At 42.6% G+C, this 21777-nt stretch overlaps 1 protein-coding gene across 9 annotated transcripts in view; it reads right to left on the bottom strand.

Annotated features, from left to right (window-relative positions):
- The window catches only part of PIP5K1B (phosphatidylinositol-4-phosphate 5-kinase type 1 beta), a 330062-nt gene that overhangs the window by 154779 nt on the left and 153506 nt on the right, over nt 1–21777 (bottom strand). For 5 of the 9 annotated variants that reach the window (XM_073806188.1, XM_019934739.3, XM_019934736.3 and 2 more), the window contains 2 exons: nt 12368–12409; nt 10784–10914 (listed from right to left, as the gene is read on the bottom strand). The exons of 2 other annotated variants lie outside the window; for them this stretch is intronic. In XM_073806188.1, coding sequence (XP_073662289.1) covers nt 10784–10914; nt 12368–12409 — 173 coding nt within the window. The remainder of the gene's footprint in view (nt 1–10783; nt 10915–12367; nt 12410–21777) is intronic. 2 more of the 9 variants (XM_019934738.3, XM_073806187.1) reach the window with 1 other exon arrangement.

The raw sequence follows: 21777 nt of genomic DNA, 5'->3' as shown, positions 1-21777 counted from the left end.
AGGTGACGCTTAGGTTCAAAAGTCAACATATAAAGTCAAAATCACCATAGTCAAAGACCATCCTTGATCTGTTCAATGTATCCAGTGCGGCCAGGTTTTCCCCTGCATGGTTACAGATGACTGTTCCTTTTGGTGAGTTCCAGAGGAAGTAGTTGGCTTGTGTTGTTAGGGGCCATCCTCTTATAATAAATCTTATCTGGAACGGCCAGGACTGCACTCAAGCAGCAGCAAGGCACACACAGGAGGGGAGTGACACAGGAACGGAGGCTGCCTGGGAGAAGAGCTCATGTATGGAAGAGCCCCCATATCACCTGCTCACTTAAATGGCTACTGTTGCCCTAAGTAAGTACAGCTGAATATTCATAATGCTTGTATGACACCCAGGTATGGTATTCAAACATTTCCTCATTCCATATTTTGGGATTTATGAGGAGACATGCACTCAGTTACAGCTTTTATGGGATTGCCAAAAGGAATAATTTTGGAACTTATATGAATATAACTTGAAAACATGCGCTATGTAGACATAAGAGGTAAAAGCAGAGGTTCAAAATGACCTCTGACATCCTTCTTCACTGTTGCAAGCAAGTAAAAATAATCACAATGCCTTGGGTTCTGAAGCAGGCTATTTTCGGTGGGTTAAGAGTGTTGCCAATTTTTTAATTTGTTCCACTCTGTTTTCTCCTTTCAATCTCAGGCAAAGCAATTCATTCCATTACAGCAGATCACCTTCAACATTCAAGAGTAAAATAAAACACCCGTTCCACTTACATGGAATTATTCTTTAAATGATTTATTTCCATGCAGTTGGGGGGCCCAAGATTTTATTAGAGAGGATACAGTATTTTTTTTTTTAAGGAGATGTTGGGGGTAGGAGTTTATTAATTAATTAATTTATTTTTGCTGTGTTGCGTCTTCGTTTCTGTGTGAGGGCTTTCTCTAGTTGTGGCAAGCGGGGGCCACTCTTCATCGCGGTGTGCGGGCCTCTCACTATTGCGGCCTCTCTTGTTGTGGAGCACAGGCTCCAGACGCGCAGGCTCAGTAGTTGTGGCTCACGGGCCTAGTTGCTCCGCGGCATGTGGGATCCTCCCAAACCGGGGCTTGAACCCGTGTCCCCTGCATTAGCAGGCAGATTCTCAACCACTGCACCACCAGGGAAGCCCCTGAGGATACAGTATTTTTTATTATCATTTTCATTTTTGGTAACTCTGAGCTTCTTGAGTTGTTCACCTTTCCCTGAAGCAAGTATTAATTACAATAGTTTTCCTTGGATTCACATCTCCCTGAGTACTATGGTTTATTTAGCAATGGTGTAAAAAGGATAGTGTTAGGTTTCCTTGGCAATGAGACAGGCAGACATATGCGCGCACGCACGCACGCACACACGCGCGCGCGCGCGCACACACACACACACACACACACACACAGAGAACATCTCTGGTTAGAGAAAGGGAACATTCGTTTCTTTAGGTATCCACCCTGACACAGCTCGTATTAAAAGCCACCGCATCACTAAAAATGAGAAAAATCTAGCTAGCTTTGGGCCACATTAAGATACAGAGAATGGTAAGGGTCAACTGTGAGGCAGGCTTGCCTGTATGGGGTCATCAATAAATTGTATTTGTATAAATGGAGATGATGAAAAGGGGGCAGGGGTAATACTTAACACAGGCATTATAGAAAGTGGCAATTTCTTCACAGCATAACTAACAATATATTAATAATTAACTGCTGAGGTTATACAATCTTGAACCTCTCCATTTGCCTGAAATGGAGAGGAACATTCCCTAATAGTGGATCATAAAACATTGCCACTTTTTTTCTCTTAGTAGGTTTTAGCTTATGAATTCTGCTTTCCTTTGACAAACATTAAGACTTTGCATTCTGTTAAATCATACTGGATACCCTGTATGGGAGTTAAGATGCTCCTAACTCCCTGTGGTCCAGGGACACCTGGGTTCCGGTCCCATCTCTGCCATTTACAAGCTGTGCTCTCTGAGGCCTGGTACTGAGCCTCTAGAAGTAACATGGCCAAGTGGATGGAAACATGAAAGGCCGTGCACCTGGCCAGTGGGGAGCCCTCAGTGTGTCTGGATGATTAAGGCTGTGTGCTGACGGGAGACAGCCCAGGGTTGGACGTGTCACGTGGAGAATGAAGTGACTAACTGGCTTAAAAAAAAAAAAAAAAAAAAGGGAAAATGAAAGTGACAAAATGAGAAAATATTTGCAACTCAAATCACAAAGAGCTAATCTCCCAATACAAAGAGCTCCAAAATACAGCAAAGAAAAAGACCGAAAAGTTATATATGTAAAAAAAATAGCCCAGGGTATAATCAGGCACTTCACAGAAATGGAAGCATAAATGGCTTATGCATATGAAAAGATGTCCAACCTCACTTATAATGGAATAAATGCAAATTAACGGTCACCGAGATATCATTTTCTCTCTCAGATGGGCAGAAATTTAAAACATTGATATAGCTCAAGGGAGACTGGTACCCTGAGGCACTATTAGTGGGAAAGCAAATTGATACTTTTCCTTTGGAGGACATTTTCACAACTCCTGTCAAAATGACGAATGTACGTACCTCTTGATTCAGCAAATGCATGGCTATAATTTACAGTACAGATAAACTGCTGTTTGTACAAAATGACATGTTTGTACCTGGTTATTCATTATAGCACTGTTTGTAAGGACAAAGGATTGGAAGCAACTTAGATGTCTCTCAGAAGGGAACCAGTCAACGTAATTATGGTTCAGCCACACACTGGAATACCACGCAGCTATTAAAAAAGAACGAGGAGGCTTATGTACTGACGTGGTGAGATCTGAGACAGATTAAGTGAAAGAAGCTTGATGCAGAATACTGTGTATGGCATGCCACCATTTGCATACAAAAGCAAAAACTATATCTTTGGCATGTATCTGCACAAAAAATGCTTGAAGGATATACAGACCCCAAGTAACAGTGACCACTAGAGTTAGACAGGTAATAAAGGCACAGGAATGAAAGGGACACTTTTCACAGTATTTCTTCTAAAAGCATCATGAAGATTAACCCTTCTACATATTACCATTTACAACATTAAAAAATTTTTTTTTAAGTTAGGGGTAAAAGCCATAACCCCAAAACAAAGCTCTGCACACTGGGTACCACACAGCAGAAGGGTTTGCTTCTGCTTATTAAGCTGCTCCAGTGAGTAACAAATACCAACTCGGCATGAATGAAGTTCTATTGCAGGAAATGCAAATTAATGGGCTGTTGGCTCCAGCTGGAGTTTCTCAGGAGGTATAGGGCACAAGTGCAACACCAAACAGCGGGTGCAGTGAGGATAAGCCAGCAGACACTAACCTGATTTTCTCAGGTTGGGCACTGGCAGACTTACTGGGTACCAGTGTGGGTGCTGGTCCACTGATGCCCAGCACAGAGGCTCCTCTGTACGCGCACGAAAGGCTAAACCAAGGCAGTAACACAACCGCGATCAGCGTTAGTCTGCTGGCCCGTGGAAGAGGTCCACCAAAGACTCCTGCAGGCTTTCCTTGCTGGAGCCTGGGTGGTAGCCCACAGGAGACTGTCCAGCACCTAGACTTCTCCAGCAAAAACGGACTCTGCTGAAGAGCAGACTTCTTCACAATTTAAGACTGATGTTTCTTCAATCCATTTATGTAGTGATTGGGGGAAAAAACTCCACTTTCCTGTCTTGGCATAAAATCGAGCCTTTGGAAATTTCAGCTGTGAGGTTTCCACCAGGGGTTTGACATGTCTGGATCCCAAGAGCTGGTAAAATGTCACCAATAAAAATCTGGAGGCCGACATGGGATTTCCAACTTGCTTTTGCCAAGTAAGAACCTAAGCAAGTAAGCCAACACACAGTACTGTCCTATCAAATTATTAAAGAAAGGGTTTGTTAACTCCACCAGAGGAGGAAGAAACTTCAACTAAAAAACTGTACTTTTCTCTCTCTTGTCCTTTCCTCCCTTATTTCACCAAGAAGCAAAGTTTGATTATGGATCTGCTCTGGCATTTTGATATTCACTCTTCGGAGGAGTGTTCAATTGTTAATTTAACTACATTTAATTTAAAGTTAGTGTTCGTCTTAAGTCCAAAAGTACGTTATTTCTTAATGGCAATAAATGTTTAGGATTATACAACGCTGAAGCTCGAGGAAGCATTAGCCACCGTCTGGAATTTCCCATTTAGCAGATAAGGAAATCAAAGTCCAGGGAGGGAAAGTACTGACCGAGGCTAGTCAGGAACAAACAAGAGGGGAGATTAGATCCACATCAGGGCAGTGGAAAAGTCACAAGCAGTCAGCTTTGCCTTAACTTCAATTTAATGTTCCCCAGTTAGTCTTCCTTTTCAGGATCCAGTTAGAGGCTTCAGGTACAACCTGCCCAAATACCCCAATTACTTCCCCAGGAGGGCCTCAGGTAGGCTGCGTTTGATTAGCCATGCTGGGGTTCTCATCTGTATGTACCGTGAACACCCAGCTTTGTGTATGTGATTTCAGAGCCTGATAGCCAAGCGCTAGTTTTGGCGGCACTGGGTGGAGAGATGTGGTGCGAAGCAATGGGGTGAAACTGATTAAGCATCTCCAGGACCCTTAAGGGGTCCAGTGTTGGAGCTGAGGCCCAGAGCTTTGAGGTTTTAGAGGCAGCATTTTATATATGGTGAGCTTCCTTGATTTCAAACTGTAACCGACAGTTAGTGGGTTTGTGGCCTCCTGGCAAAACAAGTGGGTCAGCAACTTCTAGGTGACAGATTTATCATGAGGGATCGACCCATGCAATTATGGAGGTTGAAAAGTCCCACGATCTGCCATATGCAAGCTGGGGGTCCAGGAGAGCTGGTGGTGTAATTCCAGTCCAAACCCGAATGTCTGAGAACCAGGAAAGCCAATGGTATAAGGCCTGGTCCAAGTCTGAAGGCCCAAGAACCAGGAATGCTGACGTCCCAGGGCAAGAGAAGATGGATGTCCCAGCTCAAGCAGGGAGTGAATTAGCCCTTTTCCCACCTCTTTGTTCTATTCAGGCCCTCAACAAATTAGATGATGCCCACCCAAACTGGTGAGGTGATTTCCTTACTCAGTCTATTGATTCAAATGCTAATTTCTTCTAGAAACATCCTCACAGACACACCCAGAAATAATGTCTTATCAGCTATCTGGGCATCTCTTAGCCAGTCAAGGTGACACATAAATTTAACCATCACAGCAAACATGACCACATCTCCCATGAGGCAGGATCAGTGAAGGGTCCTTTGTCCTAATGTACAGATGGTGATACTGAGACAAAGAAAACTTAAGTGCAATACAATTGGACAAGTGACACTACAGTCCAGTAACAAACTAGTGGTGGCAGCCAGTCTTCAAAGTAGACCTTTGTAAGTCAGGGTATGAAGAAGCAGCTTTAAGCATTGTTAATTGCCTCTGCCAACTCAGGCAAGGCAGAGATCGCACAGGTTTCACATATGACTATTTAACCTGTGAAACAGAAATTGGTCCTCTCTCTTGCCAAATTAGACAGTGCTCTTGAATGGAAAAATGAAACAAACATAAGAAAATAACAGACATACCCCCCTGCTGGTGCCAACCTCCTTCTGCTGAGCACATCTGTGATGGGTACCCCTGAGCCGCCTTGTGAAACACGAGGCTGCACCATCTTTTGAGGCGAATCAGCTGACAGCCAGTCTTTAAAAGTCAGTAGCTGAAGACAGCTTAAATTCCAAAACCAAAGAATGCATTCTGCGGTGTCATTTACTGGGAACATGTGATATCGTTGTTCATCATCTAAATGTTAAACTTCTCAAGTAGTTATTACCACACTGGGAAATTATGTTTTCAAGGCAATTTCAAATAAGTTAAAATGTTATGTAATATTCAGTGCATGCAATAAATCTTTCAATTTTGAGTTAAAGGAAGAGGTATATAATTTTTATTGACAGAAAATCATTTTTCCGCATCCCCACTACATAAATGTTGAACAAATATTTAAAAAGTTTTGACTTGAAGGGACCTTGTGTTATCGGCTTGTCCAGTGACAGTCACACCTCTCATTTAATCCAGAGAAAAATATTCTGGCAGCTTTGTGTTCTATCCACATCTATATAAAACCTGGTATGGAATGTCTGTATAGATCAGGGGTTGGCGATCTTTTTAGAGTCTTGTTGCGACTACTCAACTGTGCTGTCGTAGTGCAAAAGGAGGCACAGACAATATGTAAGTGAATGGGCGAGGCTGTGTTACAAGTAAACTTTATTTAAAAAAAGAGGCAGGGGGCCAGCTTTTTCTCTTGAGCTGTAGTGTGCTGACCCCTGGTACAGACAGATTCTTGGATGAGTTTATGTCAGTGAAACTTGAAATGCAGGTGGTTGGCTAGTCTGTCAAAACCATAACGTCTAGCACTGATATCTGGCAACACTTATATGACAACACTTATATGACCTTTGACATATATGTTTGCTTGTCATTTAGAATAATGTTTCACCCTTACAGTAATTCTGTGGAATTCTCTCCTCTCTTTGAGGGTATTCCCTGGAGATTCAAATAAATCCCAAAGAGCGTCCATCAATCTAAGGGCAGTCTGTGCTTTGCAATGGTCCTCACAGCAAGCTAAACTCCATTTCATAAGTGAAGAGATGAAAATTCAGGAGAGTTTTACAAAGTCTTTGGTTAGATAATTATTCTTGAATATGGAAAGATATATAAACTTTTATTGCCAGCTTTCCAGAGAAGGCAGTGATGGTGTCTCCTGCAGGGGAGCAGAGGGACGGATTCAAGCTCATTGTCAAGGGGCCAGACAGGTAGATTTAGTTTCATAATTCTAGATTTTTTTTTGATTCAAAAATGGAGAAATACTGTTCCTGTGCTTTATCACCATAGTGTCGGGAGAAACAAAACTTTGGAGTCAGGCACCCCGGAGTTCAAATCCTGGCTTTACCATTTTTTGGTTTATCACTTTGGTTCCCAGGGCCTTAGTTACTTCATATATAAAATGGCTTTTTTATGGCAAAGATGAAAGTAATAACAATAATTGAATAATGCATATTATATAAATATTATTAATAAAATTATGCTTGGTCCATAGTTGGCACATAAACTTTGCCTCCCGTTGCCAGTTCAGGTTCAGGTTTACATGGTAGAAACATTATAAAACATCCTCTTTCTTCCTAATTCCATTTACATGGGAACATTTATCTGCAACCCTGAGTTTCTGATCATGGCACAGAATTTGGGGTCAAAAGATTAAGATATGACCATGGTTCTCTTACTCATCTACTTTGTGACCTTGGAAGATCATGGAACCAGACAGTTAAAAAGGGTATTATATCATCCTTCAAGTCTTAAACAGGTCCAGAGCTTTCTCCATCTACAAAATGAAATAATCTGTAGTGCAAATACATAATATCTGAAAATAACTTTGAGCCACTTTAAAATAAAGAAATAAAAAAATAACACAATGCACTTTGTTGCTAAGGGAAACAGAACCAGCAGCTTCCTAGCAGTGGTAAATTAAAACATCTCAAGGTACCCTAATCAATTAGTTCTATGACCCAGATAAATGCATTGAATTTTAGAGCCACCAGAGACTTCAGAATGTTTCAGTCGCTTCAACAAGGGCCAGTCCTGTCCACCTTTCTCTACTCATCCACAGGCATATGGGTAGGTAGGGAAGGAGCATTATTTGGCCCCTTTACTGAGTTATAAATGACATACAATAGAGTATAAAGTTTATTAATCTTCACATATGCATATACCAGTGAAACCACCACCATGATCAAGATACTGAATTTATCCATCACTTTGGGGGGCATTTTGATTGCTACAGTTACTGGCAACTGGCAACTGGGGTTGACAAATGTGCAGTCTTGCACAAAGAATTAACTCATCCAAAAAAAGCCAATAGCACCTCCATTGAGAAATACTGGGCCCAATCCCTTTGCTAAACCAATGAAGAAACTGATCCCAGATGAGGAAACTGAGACAAGACCCCAGGTAAGTTTCTTCTGCTTCATATAAATGCATCTGGAGCACATATGTTCTTTAAACAAACAATACAGTATCTGCTGAAAGAAATTCTTGCCTGAATCAAACATTTAATGTCATATTGACATTTAAAAGCTATATATGCTTTAAATGCTATATTTTAAATGTGACAATGGACTCCTCTAAATAGGGTCAGTTAGGTGCCCCTCACCAGTGACATGTGTGCCATTCAGCGGCTCCCGCTTCTATCCTGGAATATAGAGTTAAGGTCAAAGATACAGAAGCCAGCCAGGTCCAACTCTGGTTTCTTACTCCTGAATAAAAAGGTGAAAAAAACTCTCATTCTTGTCTTAATCATAACGATGCAGTATGCTTATGAAAAATTGTCAGTGAACAAAAGGAATCAAGGCACTCAAAGGGCCTAAAAGAGCCTATGAAGACCTCAGTTATGTGCTCCTTGTTGTACGTATTTCATACAGTGTCATGTACAATTCAGTTGCTAAACAGATGTAATTTTGATATTTAAGATATTAATTAAAAAATCATTTAGGGGGCTTCCCTGGTGGTGCAGTGGTTGAGAGTCCGCCTGCCAATGCAGGTGACGTGGGTTCGTGCCCTGGCCCGGGAAGATCCCACATGCCGTGGAGCGGCTGGGCCCGTGAGCCATGGCCGCTGAGCCTGCGCATCCGGAGCCTGTGCTCCGCAACGGGAGAGGCCACAACAGTGAGAGGCCCGCGTACCGCAAAAAAAAAAAAAAAAAAAAAAATCATTTAGGGTTTTATGAGCTGCAAGAACAAAACTTGGTATCAACTAGAGCAACTGTCACCCTAAAATGGGAAGCAATGTGCTAGCTCGGTGGTTCTCAAACTTTTATGTGCTTAGAATCACCTGGAGCAACTGTTAAAACAGATTCCTGGGTCCCAGACCCAGAGTATCTGATTTTGTTGATCTGGGGGGAGCCCAAGAATCTGCATTTCTAACAAGTTCCAGATGATGCTGATGCTGCCGGCCTGGGGACCGTATGCTTGGGCCATGCCTTCCTGCAGTTCCTATCAATGGCTGGCTCTGTTGATGGGACACTATGAGAAGAAAAGATCAGCCAGGATGCAGCAGCCTGCCCTTCTGTATACACCCATCTTGAGCTGTAACTGCTCCGGCATCCTGAACTCACTGCCAGCCAGCCTCTTACAAAAGGCCTCTGCTCCTCTTGTTCTTTGCAGTGGAAGAAAAAAATAAGGTTGGAATATTTGGGTAGAGGCCCTAGAAGACCATGAGAATTAGAATATTCTGGAAACACATTTACAGGACTTTGAGCCTGATTCGCAGGAATTTGAGCCTAACAGAACATACCAAAAGATTAAGATAAACTCATAACCTCCTGACTTTAAAGAGAAAAAACAGTTAATACATGCTGTTTTGGAATGATAGGTTGTTAAAAACAAACACAACAGACATTTTCCAGCTATAGAAAGAAGAGCAGTGTCATGAGCAGACAGGATTATATCTTAGGCCTTGGGGTTGTCCATTTTCTGCATGGAAACTAGTTCTTGTGGCTGCTAGGGAAACCTAGAGAAGCAAACTTTAAAACTTGCATAGACCAACTTTGTTCTTCAGCCCAGAGCATTTAAAGCAAAATGAAGCTGTCTGGGTTCATAGCTGACTTTCTTTTATCCATGGGCTCTGTTGTGGCTACATGGACACCCTCACCTAAAGGTTTTATTTCTAGGCAGTTGACACCTGGACATAGAAATAAATGTAAGTACCATCTCCCTGAAGGTTTTTTAAAAAAATAAGACAATGAGAACACTGAGAGGAAAAGTATCAGTCCAACCATTCTCACTCAAGCCAAATAATAATTGATAATAAAATTGGCTTATTTTGGAGAGAAAGTTATTTTAAAATAAATGACAAGTCAATCCTCATAGCCCCAAAGAAAATATAATTGGCCCCAAGCCCCCAAATCAAATATTTTTATTTTTTTGAAAAGTCCTGTCTGTAGTACTACATTTCCAATTTAATCATGAGTAGTTCTCTTCCTATGTTAAGCCAGTATTAGACTTATAAATTATTTATTTATTTATTTTGGTAAAGCATGTATAACATAAAGCTTACCATCTTAACCATTTTTAAATGCATAGTTAAGTGGCATTATGTCCATTCGTATTGTTGTGCAACCATCCCTACCATCCATCTCAGACTTATTAGTTTGATTTCCCCCCGCCCAGTATAATAAAGTTAGACGTGATATGTATGGGTAACTTGGGTGTTTTTGCAAATATGGCATCAAAATAGGGGGATCCTCATAAACTTTCTGGAGGAAAGTTAAAAGAGGAGATACATGAGTGTACTCAGACAGGAGGCCCAAACGCGCATCCCCCAACTCATCTTTTAAATTAGGGCTAGCAAAAACTCGGCACCAGCTGCTGCGTCTTGGGTGCCCTCTTTTTCTAAACCTATGCAGACATTACTCTGTGATTACTGTAGTCTTTCCCACTGAATCTCAGAGTCTTTCTCCATAGGGTCTTCTAAGCATTATCACAACTAATTAATTACAACTGGCCCAAAGGATGAACCCTATTTACCACCACCACATACAAACGCAAGACACCCGACGCAACCGAAAGTACTAATCATTTGGATTGTCTTGGGCAAGCCAAAGGTCTAACGTGAACATCAGTACACGATCTACACAGGCATGGAAAATAAAGCCTTGTACTGGTAGAAAAGTCTTCAATATGGAGATGTCACAACGAAGCTTCCTTAGCATGGAAATCATCACAAGTAACAACGTTCTTACCTGGGTAGGAACACACTTTCCACCACATAGAAGTCTTGCATGAGAACATCTCGATCTGGCTTGGAGGTGAGATTACCCACTGTGTATCCTATCCCCAGCTGAATAGCACCTTTGATGGCAGATGATGCAGTCTGCAGGGACAACAAGGATTTCGGCGTTAGCCTCAGTAGTTGGGGCCTTGCTCAATGTCACAAGCAGCAAAAACAGGAGAGCGAGGTTAGATTTCCTTTCTTGTTCCTAAGCAAAGAGGAAGCTAGGTTTGGAAAGATGACAGGCTGCTTCTTTTAAGGGAGAGTACTTTCCAAACATCAAGGACACTTCTTGCCATGAAATTATTTCGTGGTAATCTTTCCGATAAGTGTTCCTAAGGTCAAATTACAGTCCAAAATCTCCATCTTTCTTTTATTAAGAACTTAGAAACTTGGTAGAACACTTGCAATATACAGAATTATAATTTCTACCAAAGGATAATTGATACCATTGCATTTTTTAAAAAATCAGAAGTTCTGTAACATACCTATGGATCAGGAAGAGTGTTTGTCTTCATAAGAAATGAGAAAGCAAAAAATAATTTGAGCCTTTGGAATATATAAAAAAATTTTTTAAACATCTTTATTGGAGTATAATTGCTTTACAATGGTGTGTTAGTTTTGCTTTACAACAAAGTGAATCAGTTATACATATACATATGTTCCCATATCTCTTCCCTCTTGCATCTCCCTCCCTCCCACCCTCCCTATCCCACCCCTCTAGGTGGTCACAAAGCACCGAGCTGATCTCCCTCTGCTATGCGGCTGCTTCCCACTAGCTATCTATTTTACGTTTGGTAGTGTATATATGTCCATGCCACTCTCTCACTTCATCCCAGCTTACCCTTCCCCCTCCCCATATCCTCAAGTCCATTCTCTACATCTGCGTCTTTATTCCTGTCCTGCCCCTAGGTTCTTCATGACCTTTATTTTTTTAAATTTTTTTTAGATTCCATATATACGTGTTAGCATACGGTATTTGTTTTTCTCTTTCTGACTTACTTCACTCTGTAGGACACACTCTAGGTCCATCCACCTCACTACAAATAACTCAATTTTGTTCCTTTTTATGGCTGAGTAATATTCCATTGTATATATGTGCCACATCTTCTTTATCCATTCATCTGTTCAAGGACACTTAGGGTGCTTCCATGCCCTGGCTATTGTAAATAGAGCTGCAGTGAACATGACCCTTTTTGAATTATGGTTTTCTCAGGGCATATGCCCAGTGGTGGGATTGCTGGGTCGTATGGTAGTTCTAGTTTTAGTTTTTTAAGGAACCTCCATACTGTTCTCCATAGTGGCTGTATCAATTTACATTCCCACCAACAGGGCAAGAGGGTTCCCTTTTCTCCACACCCTCTCCAGCATTGTTTGTAGATTTTTTTGATGATGGCCATTCTGACTGGTGTGAGGTGATATAGAAGACCTAAACAGACATTTCTCCAAAGAAGATATACAGATTGCAAACAAACACACAAAAGAATGCTCAACATGATTAATCATTAGAGAAATGCAAATGGAATAGATAAAGTTTGATTTGAAAACTGCTTACTCGTTTTGCCATGGGTCCATAATCAAAATTTCCTTCACTGATCTATGATAAAACACATAGCATTGGAACACCAATATTTCCAATTTACTACTTTTCTAATATTAATCCATAATTAAATTGACAATGTTATCTTGGAGGAATAACATACGTGTGTGTGTGTGTGTGTACACATAAATGTGCATGTGTACATAAATACTTTCAATCAACATAATAGGAGAAATAGCAGAATAACTCAATTTAGGAAAATCAGAATGCATTCCTCTTAAGGGTGAAAGTGTGGCATATTTTTATGCCTTGCAATGTTTAATGTAGTACCATGTACACAGCACGAGCTAAATAAATACTTAAATCAGTGGTTCTCAACCAGGGACATCTGACATTGTCTGGAGACATTTTTTGGTTGTCATAACTGGTGATGGTGGTGGTGTCACTACTGGCATCTAGTGGGTAGAGGCCAGGGACACTGCTAAACATCCTGCAGTGCACAGGACAGCTCATAACGAAGAATTATCGAGCCCCAAATATCATTAGTGCTGAGGCTGAGAAACCATGCCTTAAATGAATGTAATAAAGATCATGTTTTATTAAAAAAATATTCCTTTTGAGTTATCATTTTCACTTAGCAAATCCAAGACCCAGCTCCACTTTCCCACATGCTTTTTTTTTCTTTTTTACTTCTTCTTGCTTTTAATGTCAAAAAACATATCTCCTTGAAAAAATGTATCCTCTTGATTTCTATGATAGAACATGGTCCTGGGCCCACTTCCACCTCTTCTGATAGTCTCTCATGTCTTCACTAACGTCTCATATTTTTTTTAATTTTTTTGCGGTACGCGGGCCTCTCACTGCTGTGGCCTCTCCCGTTGCGGAGCACAGGCTCCGGACGCGCAGGCCCAGCGGCCATGGCTCACGGGCCCAGCCGCTCCGCAGCACGTGGGATCCTACCGGACCGGGGCACAAACCCGTGTCCCCTGCATCGGCAGGCGGACTCTCAACCACTGCGCCACCAGGGAAGCCCCTCACATTTTATTTGTTATAATTGCAGTGCCCCTAAAAGTTTGATCCTTAGATTTCCTTAATTATGCAATCAATCCATTCCTAATGGCTTCAAATACTGGAACTAACGGCTCTATCCATATGACTCTCAGACGTTTTAAACCTACTTGGATGCGACTCTATCATCACAAACACAGTATATACGGCACCAAACTAAATTTTATCTTACAACCAATCCACCCCCCCTGCCCCGAGACTGGTTTCCTCTCCCAAGGTTCAGTAATCCTGTCAACCAAGGTTGAACCCCAAACAAACCACATCTTGCACAGGGCGAGGTCCCCAGTAAATACTTGCTAACTCCCCTTGAAATGGCCACGATCATTCACACCGCTCAGGCACCTCCACTCTACAAGCAGTAACAATCACTTTCCCATGGAGTCATCATTGAATCGCTCTGCTTACCTCACTGCAAATATTACACCACCCTTAGGGTGAGGAAAACTACCTATCCCTGTCCCTGCAGGAGGTAAGAGAAACATCTTGGTGTTTTTCTTTTTTACTTATGATCCCAGAGCAAGATGGCAAAAGACTGAGAGTCAAGCCCAAATAGTGCAACCAGTGCTTAAAAAACAAAAAGTTGCTATTTTAATACTCCCGCTCTGAGCTTAGCAATGCCAATTGGCATCAGTGACCTTTTGTACCAATAGCTCTGACTTCTGAAGGCTGAAATGAATTTTTCTCATTTTAACCTCACATAAAAATTCAAGAGATTTCTCTTCTATCCATCACTCAGGGCAGTACGGCACAAGACATGACATCAGCATTTTCCAGAGGACCCAACATCCCGAAACGTTCTGTTCCAGACCTATCAACAGACTCACATGCTCTCAAACTGCTTTTCCTTCCCCGCACCCCACCCCGACTCTGCTTCCAGAACTACCTGGATTTCTGCTGAATTCAGTCACTTAGGGCTTCTTGGACTGGAACATCTGTCAAACATGGAGTACCCAATTCTTTGTCAACCACCCACCACGTCCCCCCTCCCACACCCCCAGGAACAGAGGGTGGTCAAAGGTGCAGGAGGATATATCTGGTATTTTCAAACCTTAGCAAGTCGGGGATTCACTGGGACACTTGTTAAAACAGACTGAAAGCACAACTACAGAGACAGTGTAAAGATCAGTGGTTGCCAGGGGCTGGGGGAGGGGAGGCGGAGCACAGAGGATTTTCAGGGCAGGGAAAAGACTCTGTAGGATACCTTTGTGATGGACGCACATAATTATGCATTTGTCTAGACCCACAGAATGTACACCGCCAAGAGTGAACCCTAATGTAAACTATGGACTTTGGGTGATTATGATGTGTCCACGTGGGTTCATCGGTTGTAACAGTGCACCCCTCTGGCGGGGGATGCTGATAATGGGAGGCTGTGCATGTGTGGGTACAGGGGGTGTATGGGAAACCTCTGGACCTTCCTCTCAATTTTGCTGTTAACCTACAACTACGCTAAGAAGCAAGTCTTAAAAAAAAGTCATTAGGCACTGAAAAAAAGAAAAGCGACTTACGGGTTGCATCTCCAGAACTTCTGATTCTGAAGGTGTGCGGTGAGGCTCAGGCATGTGCTCTTGCTCTAAGGAGCATTAAAAAAATCTCTGTCCTGTGGTATAGGATTAAATTTTGAATCCCCGAAGGAATAAGATTTTGGAAAGGACCCCGCTGACATCTGTTTAGTTAAACCAAAAACCAGACTTGTAATACTATTACTTTCCTTTCAGGCTCCTTAAAATGCAAGTGCTTTGAAGAGAGATGTAAAAGAAATCATAATAAAGTTAATCTTTTTTGATCAACTATTTGTGCCAGGCACTTAATATATAGATAACAACAATTATAATCACAATCTACCATAATCATAGCACACACTTATAGAGTGATTACAAAAAGGCAGGCACTACTCTAAGTGCTTTTGGTTACATTAACTCTTGTATCTTCACAACGACCCTATGAGGTAGGTACTATTATTATCTCCATCTTACTGACTCAGGAAGGTTTAGTAACTTACACTAGGTCACACAGCTAGTGAAGAGGTGGAGCTGGGACTCATACCTGGGGAGTATGGCTCCTGAGTCCAAGTTATAAAGTACATGTTAGTATCTCTGACCTCATTTAAGCCTTTCAAGGACACTGAAGGGTAGCGACAATCACACCCATTCTACCCGTGGGGATCTAAGGCTCAGCAAAGTTAACTGACTTGCCCCACTCACATTGTTAGCGCGTGGTAGTCTGGCTGCAAAACCTGCGCTGCTTCAGTGTTTCTTTTTTTTTTTTTTCAAAATGAGCCTGGAATCAGAGTTGGAAGCTCTGTCTTAAGTCTGGCTGTTTGACCTCAGCAAAGGAAGCAGCTCTGTGGGAGCCATTCCTCTTGATGAAAATAGGGATAAAATATTTTATTTGCTTCTAATCACAGCCAACCATGGGTAAGCGTAAGAAAAACCTGTAAACCACTTGGTAAACCCGTATGAACTCCATTGTTAAGGTCACTACTGATAACTTTGGGAGGAAGAAACAAAAGGAGATATTCTGCTGCCACGGGAGGATCGTCACCCCAAGGTTTCCTCCTCCCCATCTTTGTGTAAAATTAAATGCTTTAGCATTGACGTGTTTGGGTATAATTAAAAAGCATCTTGTCTATTTCATGGAAACGTCCGCTTGTATTCACTGTGGCATGTGGTCTTTAGAGCCACCAGCAGTAAAGGCCCCATTACCTGACATTTTCCCATTGGACATTAGGCGCAGTGGCCGGGATGGAAGAAACCATAGTATTTTCTGACACAATCACTCTTGGGCAAGATGTGCTTTAAAATTACGAGAACACTTTGAAATGCTAGCTGGAGAGTCTCTGATTAGCAGACTAGTAAGTCATGATGACAAAGAACCTGCTGTGTGTAGTGCCGGTGTCTGCTCCTCTAGAACCAGCAGCTGTTTCCCTGAACACTCTGAGAGAAAACTCTCCTCCTTCCTCGGGGATGCCACCAACAGAGCAGTGCGTCTGTAACGAGTTGGCAGCTTCGCACACACACACTCAGTGCCTCCAATTTTCTCTGTGTGGCTTTGCATATGCTCTAAATATGCTGAGACGTGACCATTTCTCCTTTGACCTCTGTGAAAACATATAGGTTTAGATTTCAGAACACAGCCAAATAGAGTCTATTTTTAATTCGGGGTTTTTTTTCAAGGGCTAAGTGGAGGCAACATATTGTGTGGATACTAGGAACACCTCTAAAGCCTCTGATACTTGGAGAAAGAACCAGACCACACCACAAAGGCAAACCACACACACTTAATTTCATAGTTCCTCTTTACTAACCCAAATTGGTTCAGCAATGATGGCAATACTAAGAAGAAAATTAAGGTCAGCTTGCATTTGGATAATATGTTATGGTTTTCACAATATTACCTTTTAATGATTGCATTTGATTGTCACAGTTGTTATGCAGGTAGGTGGGGTTTTAATGCCCATTTTATAAAGAAACTGTGGCTGTGGGTGATTAACTTGACCTAAGTCCCCTGGCTAGTATGTGGTAGAGCCAGGAGTGATATTCTGGTCTAGAAGGTACCAGTTCAGGGCTCTACCAGTGTGCACTGCTTTACCTGCCTGAATTTTCTCTGCAGGAGATGGATGTGACTGAAGCCGAGACGTACCTGAACCGTGAGATAATAATGATGATACTATCAATGAGACTAAGTGTCTATGTAAGCCCACTATTAGGGGAGCAATGATCCCGACAACAGTAAGATTTTAAAGCTCTTACATTGGTTACAGGAAACTGCTTTCTACAGCACATTGTCTATGAAATTAGATCACTTAATATGCAATCTGATATCACCGGCTTTAAAAGGAAGCATGAAAACATTTCAAGTCAACAGCATTTTCCTCCCTAAGGTGACCTGATAACCTAATTACAGGATTATAGCCAATATATACATTACCAGGGTGATTTTTTAAAAAGCAGAGATCTAATCTTGTCACCATCCTGCTCGAAGCCTTCTAATGGGTCTGTAGTATCGTCACCACAGGATTAACTCCAAGTACCTTAGCTTGACACGGAAACCATCTATGATATTAGACCCTCCGTACCTCCCACTGACTCCTGCATGCCAACATAAAAAAAGATCCTAAACACACACACACTACCCTTTGAGCAAGGGGACCTTACAGGTCCATGAACCCCTAACAACTATGTGTGAAATTTTCTGCTATGGGCATTTTTTTTTCCAAGGAGGGGGTCTAATGCTTTCTCTTTATCTCAGAACATCCATTTTCTCAAAACCACAGATGTAGAGAGGCTAATTCTAAGTCAGAGATGTTTACTGAGAAGCACCTTAAACAAGGCCATTAAAACAAATGGTTCAGTAACACCTCTTAAGAGTAAGAGGAGACAATCCTTGCTCAGCCAGGGAGACCCCGGCCCCTCTTTCCCATCTGACAACTCAAGTCCAGTTCTAGGTTCTCCCTCCCGTCTCTGAACCTGAACTTGGCAAAGAGGGCAGAGATTTCTTGCTCATCCCAATGAGAGAATTAAGGAAAAAGAAAGGGATAGCTTGCACAAAACTGGCTGTAGGACTATGGACATGGGATACCTTGTGAGCAGGCAAGCCTAAAGCTTTCTGAAAGGAGGCAGGACTGCCTCTCACCTGCAGGTTCCCCAACCCATTTCTCCAGTCCCTCCTTGCTGTGTTGGTTTTCTACTGCTGCTGTAACAAATGACCACAAGCTTTGTGTCTTCAAACAACACAAACGTATTACCTTACAGCTCTGGAGGTCAGAGGTCCTAAAATCAAAGTGTTGGAAGGGCTGCATGCTATAGGCTGTAGATGAGAATCCAGTTCCTTGCCCCTTCAAGCTTCTAGAGGTAAATCATATTCCTTGCCTCACGGCCCCGTCCTCCATTTGCAAAGCCAGTAGCATCTTCAAATCTTTCTTAATGTCTCTCTTTGTCTCCCCTCTGTTTTTGTCATCACACCTCCTCTGATTCTGACTCTCTAGCCTCCCTCTTCCAAGTACCTCTGTAAGTACACTGGGCCCATCTGGATAATCCAAGATCACTTCCCCATCGCAAGATCTTCAACTTAATCACCTCCGCAAAGTCCCTTTTGCCATGTAAAGTAACATATTCACAGGCTCTGGAGATTAGGGTGTGGCCATCTTTGGGGTCTCCATAATTCTGCATACCACACTCTATTTCAGGGTTGACTCCAGCATTTCTTCCAGGGTTGCACAGGCAAAGAGAAGACTTCCCCTCAAAACTCCATTCAGTCACAGGCTGTTCATTCGTTTAACAAAGATCTGAGAATTTTCTGTGCTAGATGTTGGGGAAAGCATAAACCAAAAAAAGACACTGTTGTTGCTCTCATGAGAGTTTCTAGTCTAGTGGGTGAAAGAGATATTAAAGATACACATTCATGGAGGAGCTTCAAGATGCCGGAGGAGTAAGACGTGGAGATCACCTTCCTCCCCACAAATACATCAGAAATACATCTACATGTGGAACAACTGCTACAGAACACCTACTGAACGCTGGCAGAAGACCTCAGACCTCCCAAAAGGCAAGAAACTCCCCACGTACCTGGGTAGGGCAAAAGAAAAAAGAAAAAACAGAGACAAAAGAATACGGACGGGACCTGCACCAGTGGGAGGGAGCTGTGAAGGAGGAAAGGTTCCCGCACACTAGGAAGGCCCTTCGCGGGCGGAGACTGCGGGTGGCGGAGGGGGGAAGCTTCGGAGCCACGGAGGAGAGCACAGCAACAGGGGTGCGGAGGGCAAAGCGGGGAGATTCCCGCACAGAGGATCGGTGCCGACCGGCACTCACCAGACCGAGAGGCTTGTCTGCTCACCCGCTGGGGCGGGCGGGGCTGGGAGCTGAGGCTCGGGCTTCGGTTGGATCGCAGGGAGAAGACTGGGGTTGGCGTGTGAACACAGCCTGCAGGGGGTTAGCGCACCACGGCTAGCCTGGAGGGAGTCCGGGGAAAAGTCTGGACCTGCCGAAGAGGCAAGAGACTTTTTCTTTCCTCTTTGTTTCCCGGTGCGCGAGGAGAGGGGATTAAGAGCACTAGCTTAAAGGAGCTCCAGAGACGGGTACGAGCCGCGGCTAAAAGCGCGGACCCCAGAGACGGACATGAGACGCTAAGGCTGCTGCTGCGGCCACCAAGAAGCCTGTGTGCGAGCACAGGCCACTCTCCACACCTCCCTTCCGGGGAGCCTCTGCAGCCCGCCACTGCCAGGGTCCCGGGATCCAGGGACAACTTCCCCGGGAGAACGCACAGCAAGCCTCAGGCTGGTGCAACACGCCAGCCTCTGCCACCGCAGGCTCGATCCGCATCCGTGCCCCTCCCTCCACCCGGCCTGAGTGAGCCAGAATCCGAGAATCAGCGGTTCCTTTAACCCCGTCCTCTCTGAGCGAAGAACAGACGCCCTCAGGCGACCTACACGCAGAGGCGGTGCCAAATCCAAAGCTGAGCCCCTGTGAGCTGTGAGAACAAAGAAGAGAAAGGGAAATCTCTCCCAGCAGCCTCAGGGGCAGCGGATTAAATCTCCACAATCAACCTGATGTACCCTGCATCTGTGGAATACCTGAACTGACAACGAATCGTTCCAAATTGAGGAGGTGGACTTTGGGAGCAACGAGATATATATATATATATATATATATATATATATATACTCCCTTTTTATTTTTGTGAGTGTGTATGTGTATGCTTCTGTGTGTGATTTTGTCTCTATAGCTTTGCTTTTACCATTTGTCCTAGGGTTCTGTCTGGCTTTTTTTGTTTGTTTGTTTTGGTATAGTTTTTATCGCCTGTTATCATTGGTGGATTTGTTTTTTGGTTTGGTTGCTCTCTTCTTTCTTTTTTTTCTTTATTACTTAAATAATTTTTTTCATAATTATTTTTTATTTTAATAACATTATTTTATTTTATTTCATTTTATCTTCTTCTTTCTTTCTTTCTTTCTTTCTCTCCCTTTTATTCTGAGCCATGTGGATGACAGACACTTGGTGCTCCAGCCAGGCGTCAGGGCTGTGACTCCAAGGTAGGAGAGCCAAGTTGAGGACATTGGTCCACCAGAGACCTCCAAGCTCCACGTAATATCAAATGGCGAAAATCTCCCAGAGATCTCCATCTCAACGCCAAGACCCAGCTCCAATCAATGACCAGCAAGCTACAGTGCTGGACACCCTATGCCAAACAACTAGCAAGACAGGAACACAACCCCACCCATTAGCAGACAGGATGTCTAAAATCATAATAAGTCCATAGACACCTGAACACACCACCAGACGTGGACCTGCACACTAGAAAGACAAGATGCAGCCTCATCTACCACACACAAGCACTAGTCCCCTCCACCAGGAAGCCTACACAACCCACTGAACCAACATTAGCCACTAGGGGCAGACACCAGAAACAACGGGAACTACGAACATGCAGCTTTCAAAAAGGAGACCCCAGACACGGTAAGTTAAGCAAAATGAGAACACAGAAACACACAGCAGAGGAAGGAGCAAGGTAAAAACCCACCAGACCTAAAAAATGAAGAGGAAATAGGCAGTCTACCTGAAAAAGAATTCTGAATAATGATAGTAAAGATGATCCAAAGTCTTGGAAATAGAATGGAGAAAATACAAGAAAAGTTTAACAAAGACTCAGAAGAACTAAAGAGCAAACAAACAGTGATGAAAAACACACTAAATGAAATTTAAAATTCTCTAGAAAGGATCAATAGCAGAATAACTGAGGCAGAAGAACAGATAAATGACCTGGAAGATAAAATAGTGGAAATAACTACTACAGAGCAGAATAAAGAAAAAAGAATGAAAAGAATTGAGGACAGTCTCAGAGACATCTGGGACAACATTAAATGCACCAACATTTGAGTTATAGGGGTCCCAAAAGAAGAAGAGAAAAGGAAAGGGACTGAGAAAATATATGAAGAGATTATAGTTGAAAACTTCCCTAATATGGGAAAGGAAATAGTTAATCAAGTCCAGGAAGCACAGAGAGTCTCATACAGGATAAATCCAAGGAGAAACACACTAAGACACATATTAATCAAACTATCAAACATTAAATACACAGAACAAATATTAAAAGCAGCAAGGGAAAAACAACAAATAACACACAAGGGAATCCCCATAAGGATAACAGCTGATCTTTCAGCAGAAACTCTGCAAGCCAGAAGGGAGTGGCAGGACATATTTAAAGCGATGAAGGGGAAAAACCTACAACCAAGATTACTCGACCTAGCAAAGATCTCATTCAGATTTGACAGAGAAATTAAAACCTTTACAGACAAGCAAAAGCTAAGAAAATTCAGAACCATCAAACCAGCTTTACAACAAATGCTAAAGGAACTTCTC

The sequence above is a fragment of the Tursiops truncatus genome, chromosome 6 (assembly GCF_011762595.2).
Source record: "Tursiops truncatus isolate mTurTru1 chromosome 6, mTurTru1.mat.Y, whole genome shotgun sequence".
Taxonomy (NCBI): domain Eukaryota; kingdom Metazoa; phylum Chordata; class Mammalia; order Artiodactyla; family Delphinidae; genus Tursiops; species Tursiops truncatus.
This window is presented reverse-complemented; position numbering and strand designations above follow the sequence as displayed.